The 16,187-nt window shown below is 42.5% G+C and overlaps 1 protein-coding gene across 1 annotated transcript in view; it reads right to left on the bottom strand.

The window, feature by feature from the left end:
• ANKRD55 (ankyrin repeat domain 55) overlaps positions 1–16,187 on the bottom strand; it is a gene marked incomplete at both ends in the record, with an annotated part of 95,525 nt that overhangs the window by 24,637 nt on the left and 54,701 nt on the right. Inside the window, one exon of the mRNA XM_079702255.1 lies at positions 7,844–7,972. Coding sequence (XP_079558381.1) covers positions 7,844–7,972 — 129 coding nt within the window. The remainder of the gene's footprint in view (positions 1–7,843; positions 7,973–16,187) is intronic.

Here is a 16,187-nt window from a genome sequence, read left to right as displayed (position 1 = left end):
CCAGGAAGCACCAGGAGAGAAGAAATGGGATGTTGCCCAGAAGGGCCCTTAGGAAGAATGGAGGGTAGGTTTCTGTTTGGTGGGAATATCATTCAATAGGGGAAGAATATTGTATAGATCTTATTATGGAGCTCTAGAATTGGGTGGCCAAATGAGATTGTGGATTTACTTATTTTTGCTGCATTTTTGTTCTTTTTGTCCAAGGGTAATCCATAAAGTGCCTTCATGTACTCTGAAAACTGCTGGGAACTACTGAGTCCTAGTCATTTTCTCTTTATACCTCATGAGGGAGGGGAATTTGCAAGAAGTCTTGCCAAGAAGGAAGTTGAATTAACGTACAGTAATTTTGCTATAGGAGACTGATAAAAAACAAGATTCTGGTATCTTGATGTAGACTCTTATTCATTTATTTATTTTTGGCTGCGTTGGGTCTTCGTTGCTGCGCACGGGCTTTCTCTAGTTGCAGTGAGTGGGGCTACTCTTTGTTGCGGTGAGTGGGCTTCTCATTGCGGTGGAGCACGGGCTCTAGGCGTGCGGGCTTCAGTACTTGTGACACGCGGGCTCAGTAGTTGTGGCTCACAGGCTGTAGAGCGCAGGCTCAGTAGTTGTGGCGCACGGGCTTATAGTTGCTCTGAGGCAGGTGGGATCTTCCCGGACCAGGGCTCGAACCTGTGTCCCCTGCATTGGCAGGTGGATTCTTAACCACTGCACCACCAGGGAAGTCCCAATTGTAGACTCTTTATTCTAGGTGGTCTCCCAAGGAGTCTTAATACAAGATTTAGGACTAGTTGTTTATTTGTTAATGTGTTGGCGGCATTAATTCTATGGTGGGTTCTTCAGGGAGGGAACTCCAATCTCCATCCTTCTCTTGGAGGTAGGGGTCTGTTTGTCACATGACAGTGACTGTACAAAGCGGACGTAAGGGTTTTAGGTCACATGGCCCTTTTAAAGGGCTGGGTGGTTTTGTGCTATGAGAACACTGGCCCGTAAGTTCAGCTGGAGTCAGGTGTGTTAGACTGGAATGGAGCTGGAGGGGAAGTTTTACTAGTTTGTACAGCGTGAACACTTTAGAGTTGAGGGTTTGGGGCTAACTAGAGGACAAAGGGGCCCAATATCCTGGCTTGGAGTCAGGACCATCTTCATGGTTAGCCCCTTTGGACCCAGGCTTTCTGCTTGGCCTGACTCCAGAGGCTGCTGTATCCCAAAGCCTGGGGCTGACTCTCCTGGAGAGCTAGTGGAAGGTAGAAATGGGGGTGTGGGGCAGTGAGGCATGGTGACCCTCAGCTGCTGAACTACTTCATTTCACAGGTGCTCTAATGATTAATATGGAAAAGCCCCCCACGAAACCTCCTTCCCTGCTGTGTTGGTGTGCAGACAACGTCTAGCTTCTGCTTCCAGCTGTCTGGCAAGGTGACAGTCTCTAGGACATCTCTGCATTGCCCTTGCCACACCTATGACTGGGAATCTTTCTGCTGAAACGGAGTCTAGCAAAGAGTAACTCATAATAAATATTTGCTGAACAATGCATAAATAAATAAATAAATAAGTAAAAACAAGCCTTACCACCTATGGGCAAAGCCAAACGAAACAGAATTTTACTCATCCTTTTCTTAGCTTCCCTCTCTTTTTCTCACTATCTCCCGCCTTTCACTCTCTTTTTGTTTCTTTCCTCACTTGTGTTTACTCCTAGGTGAGTTACTGTTTTTTCTCTGTCTACCTCATCCCCTTCTTCTCTGCAACCAAGCCCTGGGGAGCTGACACATGCAGGCCACTTTAACTTAGGCTATCCTTCAAGACAGCTCAGTCTTTGCTCCCAGGGTAATGGGGTTGATTTAGTAAATTTGACTTTCTCTTTGTTTACTCTGGGCTCTGTGGCTTTGTAGTTTTCCCCTTATCAAGCACTGGGAGTTGTGTGGCCTGAGTCTCTGTGGGCGTGGGGTGTGTTTGGGTAATGATAACCTTCCTGTGCCCTAGTTTCGCCACCTGTGAACTGAGGGGTTGGACTAAATGACTTGTGTGGTCCTTTCCAGTTCTAAGGCTCTTCCATCTATGACCCGGATCCACTGGTCTATGACATTTGTAATTATCCTTTGGCATTCTGAATATATTTAAAGTATACTTACAGGGTTTTGATACAGTTCAAACAGTTGACCACAGATCTTGGCCACCATGGGAAGGAGGAGGATTCCATGCTGGACCAAATCAGTCTCAGGTGCTGGGGTTGATGGTTATATTCAAGAGCTCCAAGGGTATGTGTATGTGTGTGTGCATAATTTCCTTAACCACATAACCACATACTGAATGAACAAACATGAAATAGTTTTATATTACTGCAGTTCTTTTCTTTCTAACCTCCCTTGAAAAATGCACTGAAAGAAGAGTACTGCTGAGGGAGATTCCAGATAAACACATTTTCTAGGTTTAGGAGGAAGGAGCTAGAGGTGAGATTTGAGGGGCAGTAGATACTTGCCCTTCTCACTGACCTGCCATCATATCTATCCTAGAATTCCTATCATTAGAAAAAACTCCTTGATACTAAGCCACACGGACTAAGGCACGTGGACTTCCCTGGTGGTGCACTGGTTAAGGCGGCTGCCAATGCAGGGGACACAGGTTCGATCCCTGGTCTGGGAAGATCCCACATGCGGCAGAACAACTAAGCCCATGCGCCACGACTACTGAGCCTGTGTTCTAGGGCCCACGAGCCACAACTCCCGAGCCTGTGCACCACAACTACTGAAGCCCATGTGCCTAGATCCCGTGCTCTGCAGCAAGAGAAGCCACCGCACCGCAACGAAGAGTATCCCCCCACTTGCCACAGCTAGAGAAAGCCCACACGCAGCAACAAAGATCCAATGCAGCCAAAAAAAAAAAGATACTAAGGTATTGCATTCCTAGAAGTTTTGGTTAAGCTGAAAATGGTATTTCACAGAAAGAACCCAGTAAGCCGCTATTCCCACTGGCTTGGGATGGATAAGCTTATTGAACTGAATTGAGTGAACACCTTTTTGGTGTTCACGAAGATTCACAAAGATCTGTTCTGGGTCTTGAGAGACATCTGGATGAGTAAGGCACATTGCCCTTAAGCACATAGTCTAGAAGAGGAGACACAGGCACCCCACTGATTGTAACACCAGTAAAAGAAGTAAGGAAGTGCTAGACAGAGGGAAAAATTCTGAAAGGGAGCTCAACAAAGAGGGTGAACTTAGTTGGGCCTTGAGAAATAAGGAAGAACAAGTATAAATTCTGCAGTTAGAAGGGATGATGCAGGGAGTGCAAGAAGAAAGAAGTATTTCACCAAAAGGGAAGAGCATGACCAAGGGGAAGACAGGATGAATCTTTACGATGTATTGAGGAGATTATTAATATTCTAGTATGATTGGAGTAAAGCCTACATGGCCTGAAGAGGAAAGGGCAGGGAGTGGGGTGGGTTGCAGAGAGGTTGTTCATGGCAGTAAGTGCAAGTCAAGGAGTTTGTTCTTTACCAGAAAATGGCACTTGGTGAAGGTTTTTGAGCCAAGAACCAGCAGTGACCATAATTGTTTTGGTGTAGTAACAGTTATGTTAGTGCATTCCTTTGTGATTTGTAGAAAAAGCACTTGGTGCAATGTGAGAATAGACTGGAGAAGGAAAGGGCTGAAAGTAGGAATACAGATACTGAAACTGTTCAGGTGAGAGACAGGGGAAGCTTGATCTAAGGCATTGATGGTAGGTGTACTAAATTGTCTCCATTTGTTCTTCCCGGTTAACTCTCCATCTTTTTTCATCCTGCTCTCCACCCTTTAGCATGTACGAATTGCATCAAATGGGCCCCTTTGCCCTTTGGCTTCTGGTTGGGATTGGCCAGTGAGTGGTACTGACAGGAGATGGATATAGGAGGAAAGAGTGACTGGGGCATTTATCCTCCAGTTCCCCCGCTGCTAGGCCACAGTTTGACGATTCCATCAAAGGCTACAGTTTCCGTCCTAGGCCCTTTCCTACAGCTACGGCTTTTGCTGTGTCTTAGTAACCGTTCCCTCCCATGCCCTCCCAGATGCCCTAATGGCAACCTGCTGTTGTGTGTAAATAGCCTCTTTATGAATCTATGCTCAAATAATCCCAGCTGAGTGGGTCGTTTCCTGCTGGGGCCCTGATCTACACAGTGGGGACAGAAAGGAGTACACAGAGATGTGAGACCTGAGGAGGTGGAATCGAGAGGTTTTGATAACCAATTACATGTGAAGGATGATAAGGAAGCAGTGTCCATGGGCCACATGATGGCCTTTGGCTTGGGCTACTGGGTGGATGGGAATGTGACGGGAAGGAGAGATCATGGATTCAGTTTGAACATGCTGAGTTTGACGTGTCCATGGGAAATTATGGGAAGATGCCTGGTAGAGCTGGAAATGTGAGTTTAATGTTCAAGAGAGAGGTCAGACCTGGATTTTGATCTGAGGAAATTCTGAGTAGAATGATAGTCGAAGCCTTAGGAACCGATGGGCTTTCTGAGGAAAGGAGAATGAGAAAAAGATTAATGACTACATTTCTGCAGTGTTGAGGAGTGAGAGGAAGATAAGTCCGAGAGATACCTGTGTAGACTCCTGATAAGCTAGTGTCATCACAGATGGGCAAGAACATGCCCCGAAGGGACTGAGATTCCATCAAGGGAGACTGGATGCAGATAGGGACAGCGTTCTGCTCAGTGTTAGCCCAGAGAGAGCCACACAATCAATCGGGTCTCCTGGGCAGAGGGGGGAGGTGAACGAGGGCAATGGGCCCACAGGAGGGCACCACCAGCTACCAAGGGACCCAAGAAATGGGGGCAGAAGTCAAACTTGGTTTACTTTTTGGGCCCAGTGTTTCAAATCTTTACTGCTTTGGTTGCCTGGGTCAAATACAGAAGCTTTATTAGTTCAAAGTGCTATAGCTTTAAATATGGTCTCATATAGTCCAAGAGAAAAGCAGGAAGTTCAGTGAAAAGAATGAATGACAATGGGAAGTAGACTCATTCATGTGGAAAAACTTTATGAGGAGCACAGTGCTGGCCCTGAGTTATAAATGAAGAAGAAGGCTAACGGAGGCAAGTATAATCCCGGTTGCAGCTGACATTTGGAATTACCCTCAGTCTTCTTCGCAGAGTAAAGGGCAGAACACACCACTTCTGAATTTTACTGCTAACTGCAGGGAGGGAGAGGGTGTACAGTTCCTCCAGAGGGTGACTCTTAACTTTTTTTTGGGGGGGGGTAGTTACAGATCCTCATTGAAGAGTTGAAGAAACTGTGAACACCTTCCTCAGAAAATTGTATGCTAACATCCTCACACATAAGCACATGCAATATTACGTACAATTGGAGGGGTCCTAGAAGGAACCTGTCTTCTTAATCTTTCCCCCCACAATGCCAGATGCAGAATAGGTACTCATGAAATTTTTTTTTCTCTCATGAAATATTTATTAAGCTATTGAGTATATAAATGTGTGAGGCATTATGCTTATTATACAAAATCATGGTCAAAATGTAAATATCTTAGGTAGGAGTAGCTAAGGTTTTAGAACCCATTAATACGAATTCATTTATCACAGTGGTTTTCAACCCCAGCTGGACATTACAATCTCCTGGAGGAAGGGAAAACTTTAAAAGTTACTGACACCCAGGCTCCACCCCAGACAAACTGACTGAAAAACTAAGGGTGTGGGGCTTGGGTATCAGTATTGTCTAAAAGCTCTTCAGATGATTCTAATGTGCAGACACGACTGAAGTCAATGTAGCAGGTTAAAAGCTATAACATTTAGTAGAGAGAAAGAATACAGTATGTAGATGTGGGTATGATAACTAAGCTTTCATGGAGGAAATTGGGAGCCATAATAAAAATGATAATCTCTTCCAATTACAAAGAATATTACACATCACTGTCATGCGCACGGTCTCATTCGTGCCCCAAAGATACACCTATAGTTAAGCCAAGCAGGTTTAGGTGACTCTTCTCAGAACAAAGCCAGGTCTGTTAATGCAAACTCAGATCTTCTGAGTTGAGCACATTTTTCTTTGGATTTTGCCAAATTGCCTCTTGGAGGATCAAAGCAAGGGTTCGCACCCATGAAGAGCTCAACTCAGAAGGTCTGGAGTGGGGTCTGGGAATCTGTTGTTTTACAAGCACTGCTGATGATCCGATTGCAAAGCCATCTCCCAAGCAGCAGCTCTGAACTGGGCTGTGGTAGAGGAAGGTGGAGCAGAGAGGGCATATCGGTCGGAATTCCCCGGGGAGGTTTTTCAAGATGCACATGCATGAGCCCCATCCCAGATCTAGGACATCAGAAAACAGGAGTGATGGGAGCGAATATACAGAAAATGCTTGATTCTGATACCACTCTCACCTTAGCTGAGAGCCAACACATGTGGGATACATCTTGGTTGCCCAGCCAGGCTGCCCTGGGGCCACTGCTCCAATAGTGACCCCTGACCAGCCAGAGGACTGGGCTCTGGGCAGGGACTGGCATGAGGGGGACAGGGCAGCTGATTAGATACTGAAAGTATGGAGGAGGGTGCTAAGGGCAGGTGAGGATGACAAAAACATGCTTTGTTCACTTCACAGTTTTGCAGGGCTGGGCCTGCTACAGGGTAACTGAAGCCAAATTTGTAGGAACAAAAACAGGGTAGTTTCCAAATCACTTCTGTTTTGCCCTTATCTCAGGCACACATGTCAACCCTGAAAGTGCCAGGTGCCCTTCTCTGCTGTGTGTCGCATGTGAAAACACCTGAGTGAAACCACCATCAGGGCGTGCAGAATCACAGGGATCCTGGCAGTTCAGCAAGGGTACCCTTATTGGGCTGATAGAAATAAACAGTGGGGATGTCTAGGTTAGGCATGAAAAGAGAGAATGGGCTAGCAAGTTTGTTGAAAGGATGCATAGTATTGCTCTCCTCTCAAGGACAGAATAGATAACTCTTAGTTAATCATTCCCTTTGAATGATTTCCTTAGAAGACACTTCCATAAATGTTAGCTATGGTCATTCTTTCACCTTAGTCTCAGCTTTCCCCTCTTTGGGTTTTGTGTTTTTTTTAAATTTTTGGCTGCACTGCACCACACAGCATGTGGAACCCCAGACCAGGGATCAAACCCGTACCGCCCTCATTGGAAGGTGGAGTCTTAACTACTGGACCACCGGGAAGGCCCAGTTTTCCCCGCCTTGGACTGTAGATTTCTGATTTCTCTGGTCATGTGTACTGATACAGACTCCCTTTTGGGATAGTGAGGTAGGGTTATGAGCCACAGTTTTCACTGGTCAGAGTACCATTGTTCAGGGTCACCTGGAATTACTTGGCTTCAGAGGATTTGGAAGGAAGAAGAGTCATGGTCCAAAGACTTGGAAGGGACTTTCCTAATAATTCTTTGAAGGGTTATCCTGGTACACTGTGAGCCAGCAGCAATCACTGAGGTGGAGAAACAGAGAGTGAGAGAGGTGGTGGGGTGGTGGTGGTGGTGGTGGTGGTGGTGGTGGTGGTGGTGGTGGTGGTGGTGGTGGTGGTGGTGGTGGTGGTGTGTGTGTGTGTGTGTGTCTGTGTGTAACAGCCGAGGTGGGTGACAGTCTGTAACTCCTCCCCCTCTTTACCTTGGCAGGATTTCTTCTCAGCAACTGATGTACCCAAATCCTCCAAAGTGACAGGTTTGCTGCTGCTGCTCTGGATATGAATGAAGGGAAGAGGGCAGCATGTATCTTACTTGCTCTGTTGTACATATAAAGTCCACATCAATGCTGGGACTGTACCTTTGAAAATTCCATCTTTCAGGTCTGACATACTCAGAACTGTTAACATTGCTTTACACCATTTATACTTGAGACAAGCCCACTGGCTAACTTCTCACCTGCACAGCCCAGTGGAGAGCCGTTTTAAAGTCTTTATCCACAAGGGTGGGGTCTGCCCCCTTCTTCAGCAGCATTTGGGTGTGTTGAGGCCGGTTGTGGAAAGCTGCCCAGTGGAGTGGTGTCATTCCCTACAAAATCACAATCAGAGGGACACAGATGAGCACAGGATACCAGGAAGGAAAACGGAGCAACTTTCTCCTCAGGCCTGAGGGCGTCACCAGATGTGCTGGTTGCCGCCTGTCCGTTCATTCGTTCCTTGAGCCATTCATTCAACAGATATTTATTGGGCTTCTACTTGGTGCCAGGCAAACAGGCGTTAAGGATACTACAGTGAATAAGATAAATAACATCCTGTCCTCGTGGGAATTACACTGTGGTAGAGGAAGATAGATAATAAATGCACGCAAACAAGCAAAAGGATTTTCCAGATTGTTGAATGCTATAAAGAATGTACTTGGGGTGCTGTGAGAGAGTAACCACCACAGGGTAGGAACTGTTCTACACAGGCCTCTGTGAGCCGGGGTGAACTGTGGGAAGAGACCAGCGAGCAACAAGTCACTAAGGCCGGTACCCGTGATCAGTCATGCTGGGATGCCATCTCCCGCCACCAGGGCAGGGGCACTGTCTATTTTACTACGGTATCCCCAGGGACTGAACCAAGGCTAAATAAACAGCTGTTGAATGAACGAATGAAAGAATGAAAGAATGAATGAATAGGGAGAGGAGGAGAAAGAAGTGAGATGAGATTGGGGAGAGGCAGGGCGGATCCTGGGAGCGTGGGATGCGGAATACCCTGTATAAGGCATTTGGATTTTATTCTAAACTCAATAGAAAGACAGTGGGGGATTTTAAGCAGATGTTGACATGATCTGATTTACATTGTTTAGAAGAAATCACTCTGTGGCAGCTTGGAGAACAGATCTGGATGAGTCAATCTGGTGAATCCCACCTTCTTTCAGAGCTTAAGGTCACACACTATAGGGATCGTTTAATAATAAGATAAGCTTCTTCTGGGAAACATTTGCCAAAAAGAACCAGTATTATTTGGGAGTGTACTATGAAAAGATGGCCTCTTCTCCTTGACTATGGCTCTCAATAATATGAAATGTATCTAAAATGATTCTAGATTAAGATGCCTGGTAAAGGGAGCAAAGGACACAGGTAGCTTTCTCTTTTTTGGAGCTGTCTCTGCAGGTAACATAAAGATAATGTCACCGCCTTGCCCTTCTCTGCTCATCCAAGATGAGCTGAGTGGAGGAGATGGGCCTCAGCCTAGCTAGGAGTGCAGAACTAATATTATTCCAGAATTAATATGTATTAATCTAGAGATCTTTATGAGTTCTTGTGTATATTATCTCACTTAATCCTCCAAAGAGCTTTTTGGATTTAGCATTGTAGTGAAGTCCACTACGTGCTCACCAAACTCTACTTCCTCTCCCTCCCGGGTGCATAGTCAGTCTACACTCCCCAGCCTCCCAGCAGATACATGTAGCCACAAGACTGAGTCCTGAACATTGCAGTGTGGAAAGGATAGAAGGATGGAAGCCCCTACCCATCCAAGGTCTGTCCAGAAAACAAAACCTATGTCGTCTTTGACATATTTTCTTCTCCTCACCTGACAACAGAATGTGGAGGAGGACAAGGCTCAAGAATGTGCTGGAATCATGTGATTAATCAACTCAGGACCTGATGAGGTAGGACAGGGTCACCTCATCAACCAGCACTGGGCTATGAAGCAAGCAGGAATTAAGCTTTTATTATGTCAGGCCACTGAGATTTTGAATTGTTTGCTATAGCAGCTAGCCAACTCTGACAGGTGCCACTGTCCTTCCCGTTTTGTGGAAGAGGAAGCTGAGCTCTAGGGAAGTTCACAAGTCTATGATCGAGCTGAATCTAGGGTGTGATGTTTGTGGGGCCATGAGATTAGAACGTTAAACTCCCTTGACCTGTTCCATATTCTAAATCATTACATTATGGTCTGCTTTCAAGTTTCAAATGTCACATAACACTGAGCCTCCAGATACTCTTAAGGATATTTCAAGAAATTGGTTCCATATGGAAAAGAATGCTGGTCTAAAAACAGTGGAACATCTTGTTCTTATTCCAACAGCTGAATATTACTTGGGATTCAGAATAGCTCAAAGCATTTCAATGGGTCCTCTTCATTTTTTAATTTGGCCCACTGGAATTAGACATCTGGACTCCAGGGAATCAGATTCTTTTTACTGTGCAAGGATTATTCCCAGTGCTGAGTCCCATGTGCTTCAGAATCATTGGCTTCCTTATGAAGTGCCACCTGTATCCAGGGTTAAAGACATTGGAGACAATTTTTAAGTCACTGGGGTGTTAAGCTTCAAGAAGGCAGGGCCCGGGCTTCCCTGGTGGCACAGTGGTTGAGAGTCCGCCTGCCGATGCAGGGGACACGGGTTCGTGTCCCGGTCTGGGAAGATCCCACATGCCACAGAGCTGCTGGGCCCGTGAGCCATGGCCGCTGAGCCTGCGCGTCCGGAGCCTGTGCTCTGCAACGGGAGAGGCCACAACAGTGAGAGGCCCAAATACTGCAAAAAAAAAAAAAAAAAAAAAAAAAAAAAAAAGAAGGCAGGGCCCTTGTCTGCCTGCCTGAATCCCTGGAGCCTAGAACAGTGCCAGGCACATTGCGGATGCTAAGTAAAGGCTTATTAAATGACTGACTGACTTCTTACTGTTCTTGATTGAATTTTTTGCTTTTGTAAAATTTGGTTTTACTTTCTAAAATCATTCACAGAAGAAAGACAGAACATGACTTCTTTATAGAAAATGAACTTGTCTGATATGATCATTGTTACCAACTGTTCAATTGAACCCTGTTAGAATTCTTGATGAGCGCTCCAAATGAAGTAGATAGCTATATCACTATATGCAGAGATATAGATTTAGCAATATGAGAATTCAGTGTGAAATTGTGAATTAAACTGTCATTATGCACTGTTAATCCTTGTCTCCTAAATACAGCTTCTAGGCTTTAAGGGTTATTCTCTTAAAACAACCACCACCTCTCTCCAACCCCCTGCTGGAAAAAACAAAACAAAACAAAACAAAACAAAACAAACCCCCCACCTCCTGCATGCTTTGGTAAATGGTGGGGAGGAGCACTACCATTTTTCATATACCTACTTGGTGCCAAGAACTTTATTCACTTCACTGAATCTTTACAACAATCCTAAGAGATAGGTATTTTTAGACCCATTTTACAGGTGAGGAAACTGAAATTGGGTTGGCCAAAAAGTTCGTTCGGGTTATGGACAAACCCGAATGAACATTTTGGCCAAACCAATAATTTCCCTAAGGCCACTGACTGGGTACAAGGCAAAGGTGGGATTCAAATCCAGGTCTCTCCAACTCTGGAGGAAAATGCTCGTTCCACACATCAAGCTAGTAGACTTTCATTTTGGAAATGAGCTCAGCCGCTGGACAATTTTTTTCTTTGTGATTTTAGCTAGATTCAGGGTCTTCTCACTTTCTAGAATGGTGATTCTCAGTAGCATAAGGGTTGCCACCCTTTATTATTATTTGTTTCATTTGGCATAACCTCTGGTTTTCTTCTAGAAGTGCAGCTGGCAAATATTTATTTTTGTAAGGTATTGAAATATACATATTCTCCCCCCACTCCTCGCCTACCCTGGAATTTGGGATCAGTGTTATAAATAACTGTTGATCCTCTGAGTGGCCCCAAATCAAGACTTGAAACATTCCATTACTTCTCTAAATAATAATATGTTATATAATATAAAGTTGTATATTTATATTACAATATAAACAGGTTTCAAACGTTCACTCAAGTCAAGGGAGACTTCCTGTTGCTAATTTTTTCAATTGGGCTAATAAGAAATACAAACACATCCTCTTAGAGTTAGTAATATGAAAACCAAAACTTTTAGAATCAGCTCAAGTGCAGCCCTTTGTATTGCGCAACACACTTTGTTTAGGAACTTTTTCCTACAACTGCCTCCTCCTTCCTTCAGCTTCTATTAACACAGCTAACACATCCTAGTTGTGTTATGTTAAGACTCTGGTGGCCATTTAAGGGGCAGACTTCAGGCTTGGCAATTGGCATTTGCACTGAGCTGTGATAGGGACTAAGATTAAGCTGTGATGCACTTAAAGGCAGAGGCTGTGGCTCATTCACTGTGATATGCCCAAGTACACATTAGGTGTTCAAGAAGTGTTCATAGGAAGAATTAATTAGTGAATTGCAGGTTATCCAGGCTTCCTTGAATTCATGGGGAGTGTAAGATACTAGAGTCTGTCGAATGCAAGCCAGTCACCTGTGTCCAAACTGTGAGTCTCCTCATTGAGTCACTGAGGACTCAACTGGGCCTTCAAAGAATCTAAGGGCTGAAAATCTAGGAGCTACCTGAAGATATATTACAACAAACACCCAGATGACTCTTGTAACAATAGAATTCCACTTTCTTTAAAACAGAAGGAGTATTGGCTCAAACAGTGAAGAGTAACTTACATTCATTTAAGAACATAGCTCTCTAGAATGTTTTGGAGGGAAATGTTAAGTTTTGGTTGACTTAGGATCCATCTCGAGATAGCTGATAGGACTGTGTGTGGTGACTGTTGGGTGCATAGCGGGGCTGTTTTGGAACATGCTCTTGTACAGATGAGTAATTCTGTGCCTTAAGCCTGTGCTACCAACATTTCAGTTAAGGGCTTTCAAGTCCTATTAGCTTCTCAGACCTTTTTTCTTTTTTTCCAAAACCACTGTAACTTTTATGTTTTATGAAGCAGAAATCTGATGAAGTGCTTAGCAGTTTTCATGTTTCAGAACTGCACTTTTAGACCAGCTCTTGCAGATGCTGAAAGACACAGAGAGAGAAATGTGTGATGTGGCTGGGTGCTTGGTTCATCCCTCGCCTTGGTGCACTGGGGGCAGAATTTTAGCAGGTGTTTGAAAGATCAGCAAAACAATTCTAGATCATCTGAAAGATCTAGAATTTCACAGAAGTCCAGTCTGGCTCTGTTTGACATTTTAATATCCACACATTATTAATTTTGTGACTACCTCTCACAAAAGTTATAGAGGGTCTTCTGTGTACAAAAGATTGGAATAAATGATGTACTTTAAAAGATTCTAAAAAAACCTAGATGGTTGGAAGTGCTGTAATGAAAGCCATTTTCTTCAAATTTATTTGGGACAAAACTTACAATTACAGATCACAAAGATTAGTAGTGCATTAGCAAAAAAAGCTTGCATATTAATATTGCAAATTTGTTCTTTAAAATAGTTTGATATCTGTTATTCAGTATAATTTTTTAAATTCTATATATTTTATTTTATGTAATTTGAAACATTTTTCTGAGAAGGGATCCATAGGCTTCCCCAACATACCAGATGTGTCCATGTCATGAAAATGGACAAGGACCCCTGCCCTAGAATCTACAGTGCATTTTTGAAGATCCAGAATAATATAAAATCTTATTTTTTTGAGAGGAGATTTTGGAAGTAATTAAAAGTCACCTGGAGTCAAGCCTGGTAAATAAAATGGGTCCCTGAGTTGGGTCAACAAAACAAAGAGAGAAAAATTATATGACATTTTCTTGAATTTAATAATGTAATTCTCTATTTATCTAAACATGTATTTTTGGGGGGGACTCTACTATGTGCAAGTTACTGAACTAGATTCTAGGGACACAGAGATAAAAAATACTGCCCCTAGAAAATTACGGGGAAAGGAGGGTTGGGGGAGAGAGGGCCCCTAGGTAGTAGCGACTCTGCTCCATTTGTTAAGGTGTTCATCTTTAGGATAAAAATTCTGGTGCATTATGGTTCTTTTGCTTTATTACTTCACCTTTTGCCAACTGTAAAATAAAAAGATTTCTAGGGTCAGGGACTATTTCTATTGATTTTGCCTTTATAGTGCACAATCTCTGCTTATGCTTGTATCTTAGGAATGTTTTAAGTGGATTTTAGTGCTAAGAACTATATCCAAAGATTCACATCTGTTTTTGCAACTTGGATTTATTTTCTGAGAGTGCTGTTGTAATGGAAGTTTGGAGTGTCAGGCCACTCACAAAAATCTACTTATATCAGAATGTGCATTTAATATAGGGTCAGCAATCTATCCTAAATACCATGCATAACAGTGCTTTTCTGGATAAATGCATTCAAAGTTCTAACCCAGATGCCAACATTTCATAGCCACTCTTGATGGGGTGCTCTTCGTGTCAAAGCTAAAATGAAAGCAGGAGAGGTTAGGTTCCAGGAATTTAGCAACTTAACTCTCTGTAGCTGTAACAGACAAGCCTCTCTCTTTGTCAGTGATTCCCCTGCGGTCCAGAAGAACAAAGGCACAAAGGACCATCTGACCGATCTGATCCATCTTGCCTTTCCCACAGTGTTAAACTTTACAGTGTGAATAGCTTCTAAATAAGTCAGTTTATAACTAAGCAGTGTGGTTAATGAAACAGGAAAAACAAACAGATCACTGGAATGAGAACAAAGAGTTCAGAAATGAAACCATATATTTAAAAAAAATCTTGTAACAAACTAAAAGAAAATTTAGCAGAGCATAGTTATGTCCCTAGGGGTAGGGAAGGCCTTCTTTAAAAAGATACCAAAAGCAAAAGCAACAATGGACAAGAATGATCATTTTGATTATATAATATTTAAAATTTTCTGTACATGAAAAGACATCATAAACAGTTCTAAAATAAGGAACAGACTATGAAAAAATATTTGCAATCCAACAGCAAAGGATTAATGTTCAGAATATAAAATAAACTCCTATGAATCTGTAAAAAAATTACAAGTAACACAACAGATGAATGGACAAAGGACCTAAACAGGCAAGTCACAGGAGATCTAAAAATGACTATTGCACCTATGAAATTATGCTCGATCTCACTGGCTATAAGGGAAATGCAAATTAAAACAATAACCAGAAAATCCAACAATAGGAAAACAGTGATAAGCACCCTTTTACACTATGGGTAGAGCTATAAATTGATGCAGTCGTTCTGAAGAACAACCAGGCATGCATATTAAAAATAAAAATGGGGAACCATCATGCAATGTTGGTGGGAATGTAAACTGGTGCAGCTACTGTGGAAAACAGTATGGAGGTCCCTTAAAAAACTAAAAATAGAACTACCATATGATCCAGCAGTTCCATTCCTGGGTATATATCCATAAAAAATGAAAACACTTATTTGAAATGACACATGCACCCCAATGTTCATAGCAGCACTATTTACAACAGCCAAGACATGGAAGCTACCCAAGTTCCTATCAATAGATGATTGGATTAAAAAGATGTGGGGTGTGTGTGTGTGTGTGTGTGTGTATATATATATATATATACACAATGGAATATTACTCAGCCATAAAAAGAATAAAATATTGCCATTTGCAGCAATGTGGATGAACCTACAGAATATTATACTTAGTGAAATAAGTCAGACAGAGAAAGACAAATACTATGTGATATCACTTATATGTGGAATCTAAAAAATAATAGAAAAGAATGTATATACAAAACAGAAACAGACTCACAGATATAGAAAACAAATTTGCAGTTACCAGTGGCGGGGGGGAGGGACAAATCAGGGGTACAGGATTAACAGATACAAACTACTATATAAAAAATAGATAAGCAACAAGGATATACTATATAGCATAGGGGATTATACCCTTGTAGTAACCTATAATGGAATATAATCTGCAAAAGTACTGAATCACTATGCTATATACCCAAAACTAACACAATATGGTTCATCAACTATATTTCAATTAAAAAAAATAGAACCCCTCCCCCACACATAAATGTACACTCTCTACTGCCCAACAGTTTTTCTTCTAGAGAAATGCTCATATAAAATACTCAAGGAGGCTATACAAACACCCTTCAGAGTAGTGTTTGTGATAGTGAAAAACTGGAGACAACCTAAATATTCATTCATAGGGGAACAGAAAATATAAGGACGTATTTTCATAGTGTGAAACATTATGAAGCCATTAAAAGGAATGAGCCAGATTTATATGCATCAACATATCCAAGACACTCTAAGACATACTCTTGAGTGAAAATCAAAGTTGCAGAACAACATATAACATGAGATATCTTTCATGTTATACTCCATAGTGCCTATGTGTCTATATATATATACACACACATAGTGTAAAAAAGACAAAAGACTGGGAAAGAGACACATCAAATAGCAATTGGGGGCTAAGGTGGTGGGGTGGAAGTAATCATGGACTTCTAGTATTACTTGTAATATTTAAATTTTTAAAGAAGCAAATGTGTTCATGTGTTACTTACACAAGTAAAAACTAACAACACAAAAAATGTTTTA

This window comes from Hyperoodon ampullatus, assembly GCF_949752795.1.
Source record: "Hyperoodon ampullatus genome assembly, chromosome: 4".
Taxonomy (NCBI): Eukaryota; Metazoa; Chordata; class Mammalia; order Artiodactyla; family Ziphiidae; genus Hyperoodon; species Hyperoodon ampullatus.
The sequence above is the reverse complement of the archived record's forward strand: the minus strand, read 5'-3'. Positions and strand labels throughout refer to the sequence as shown.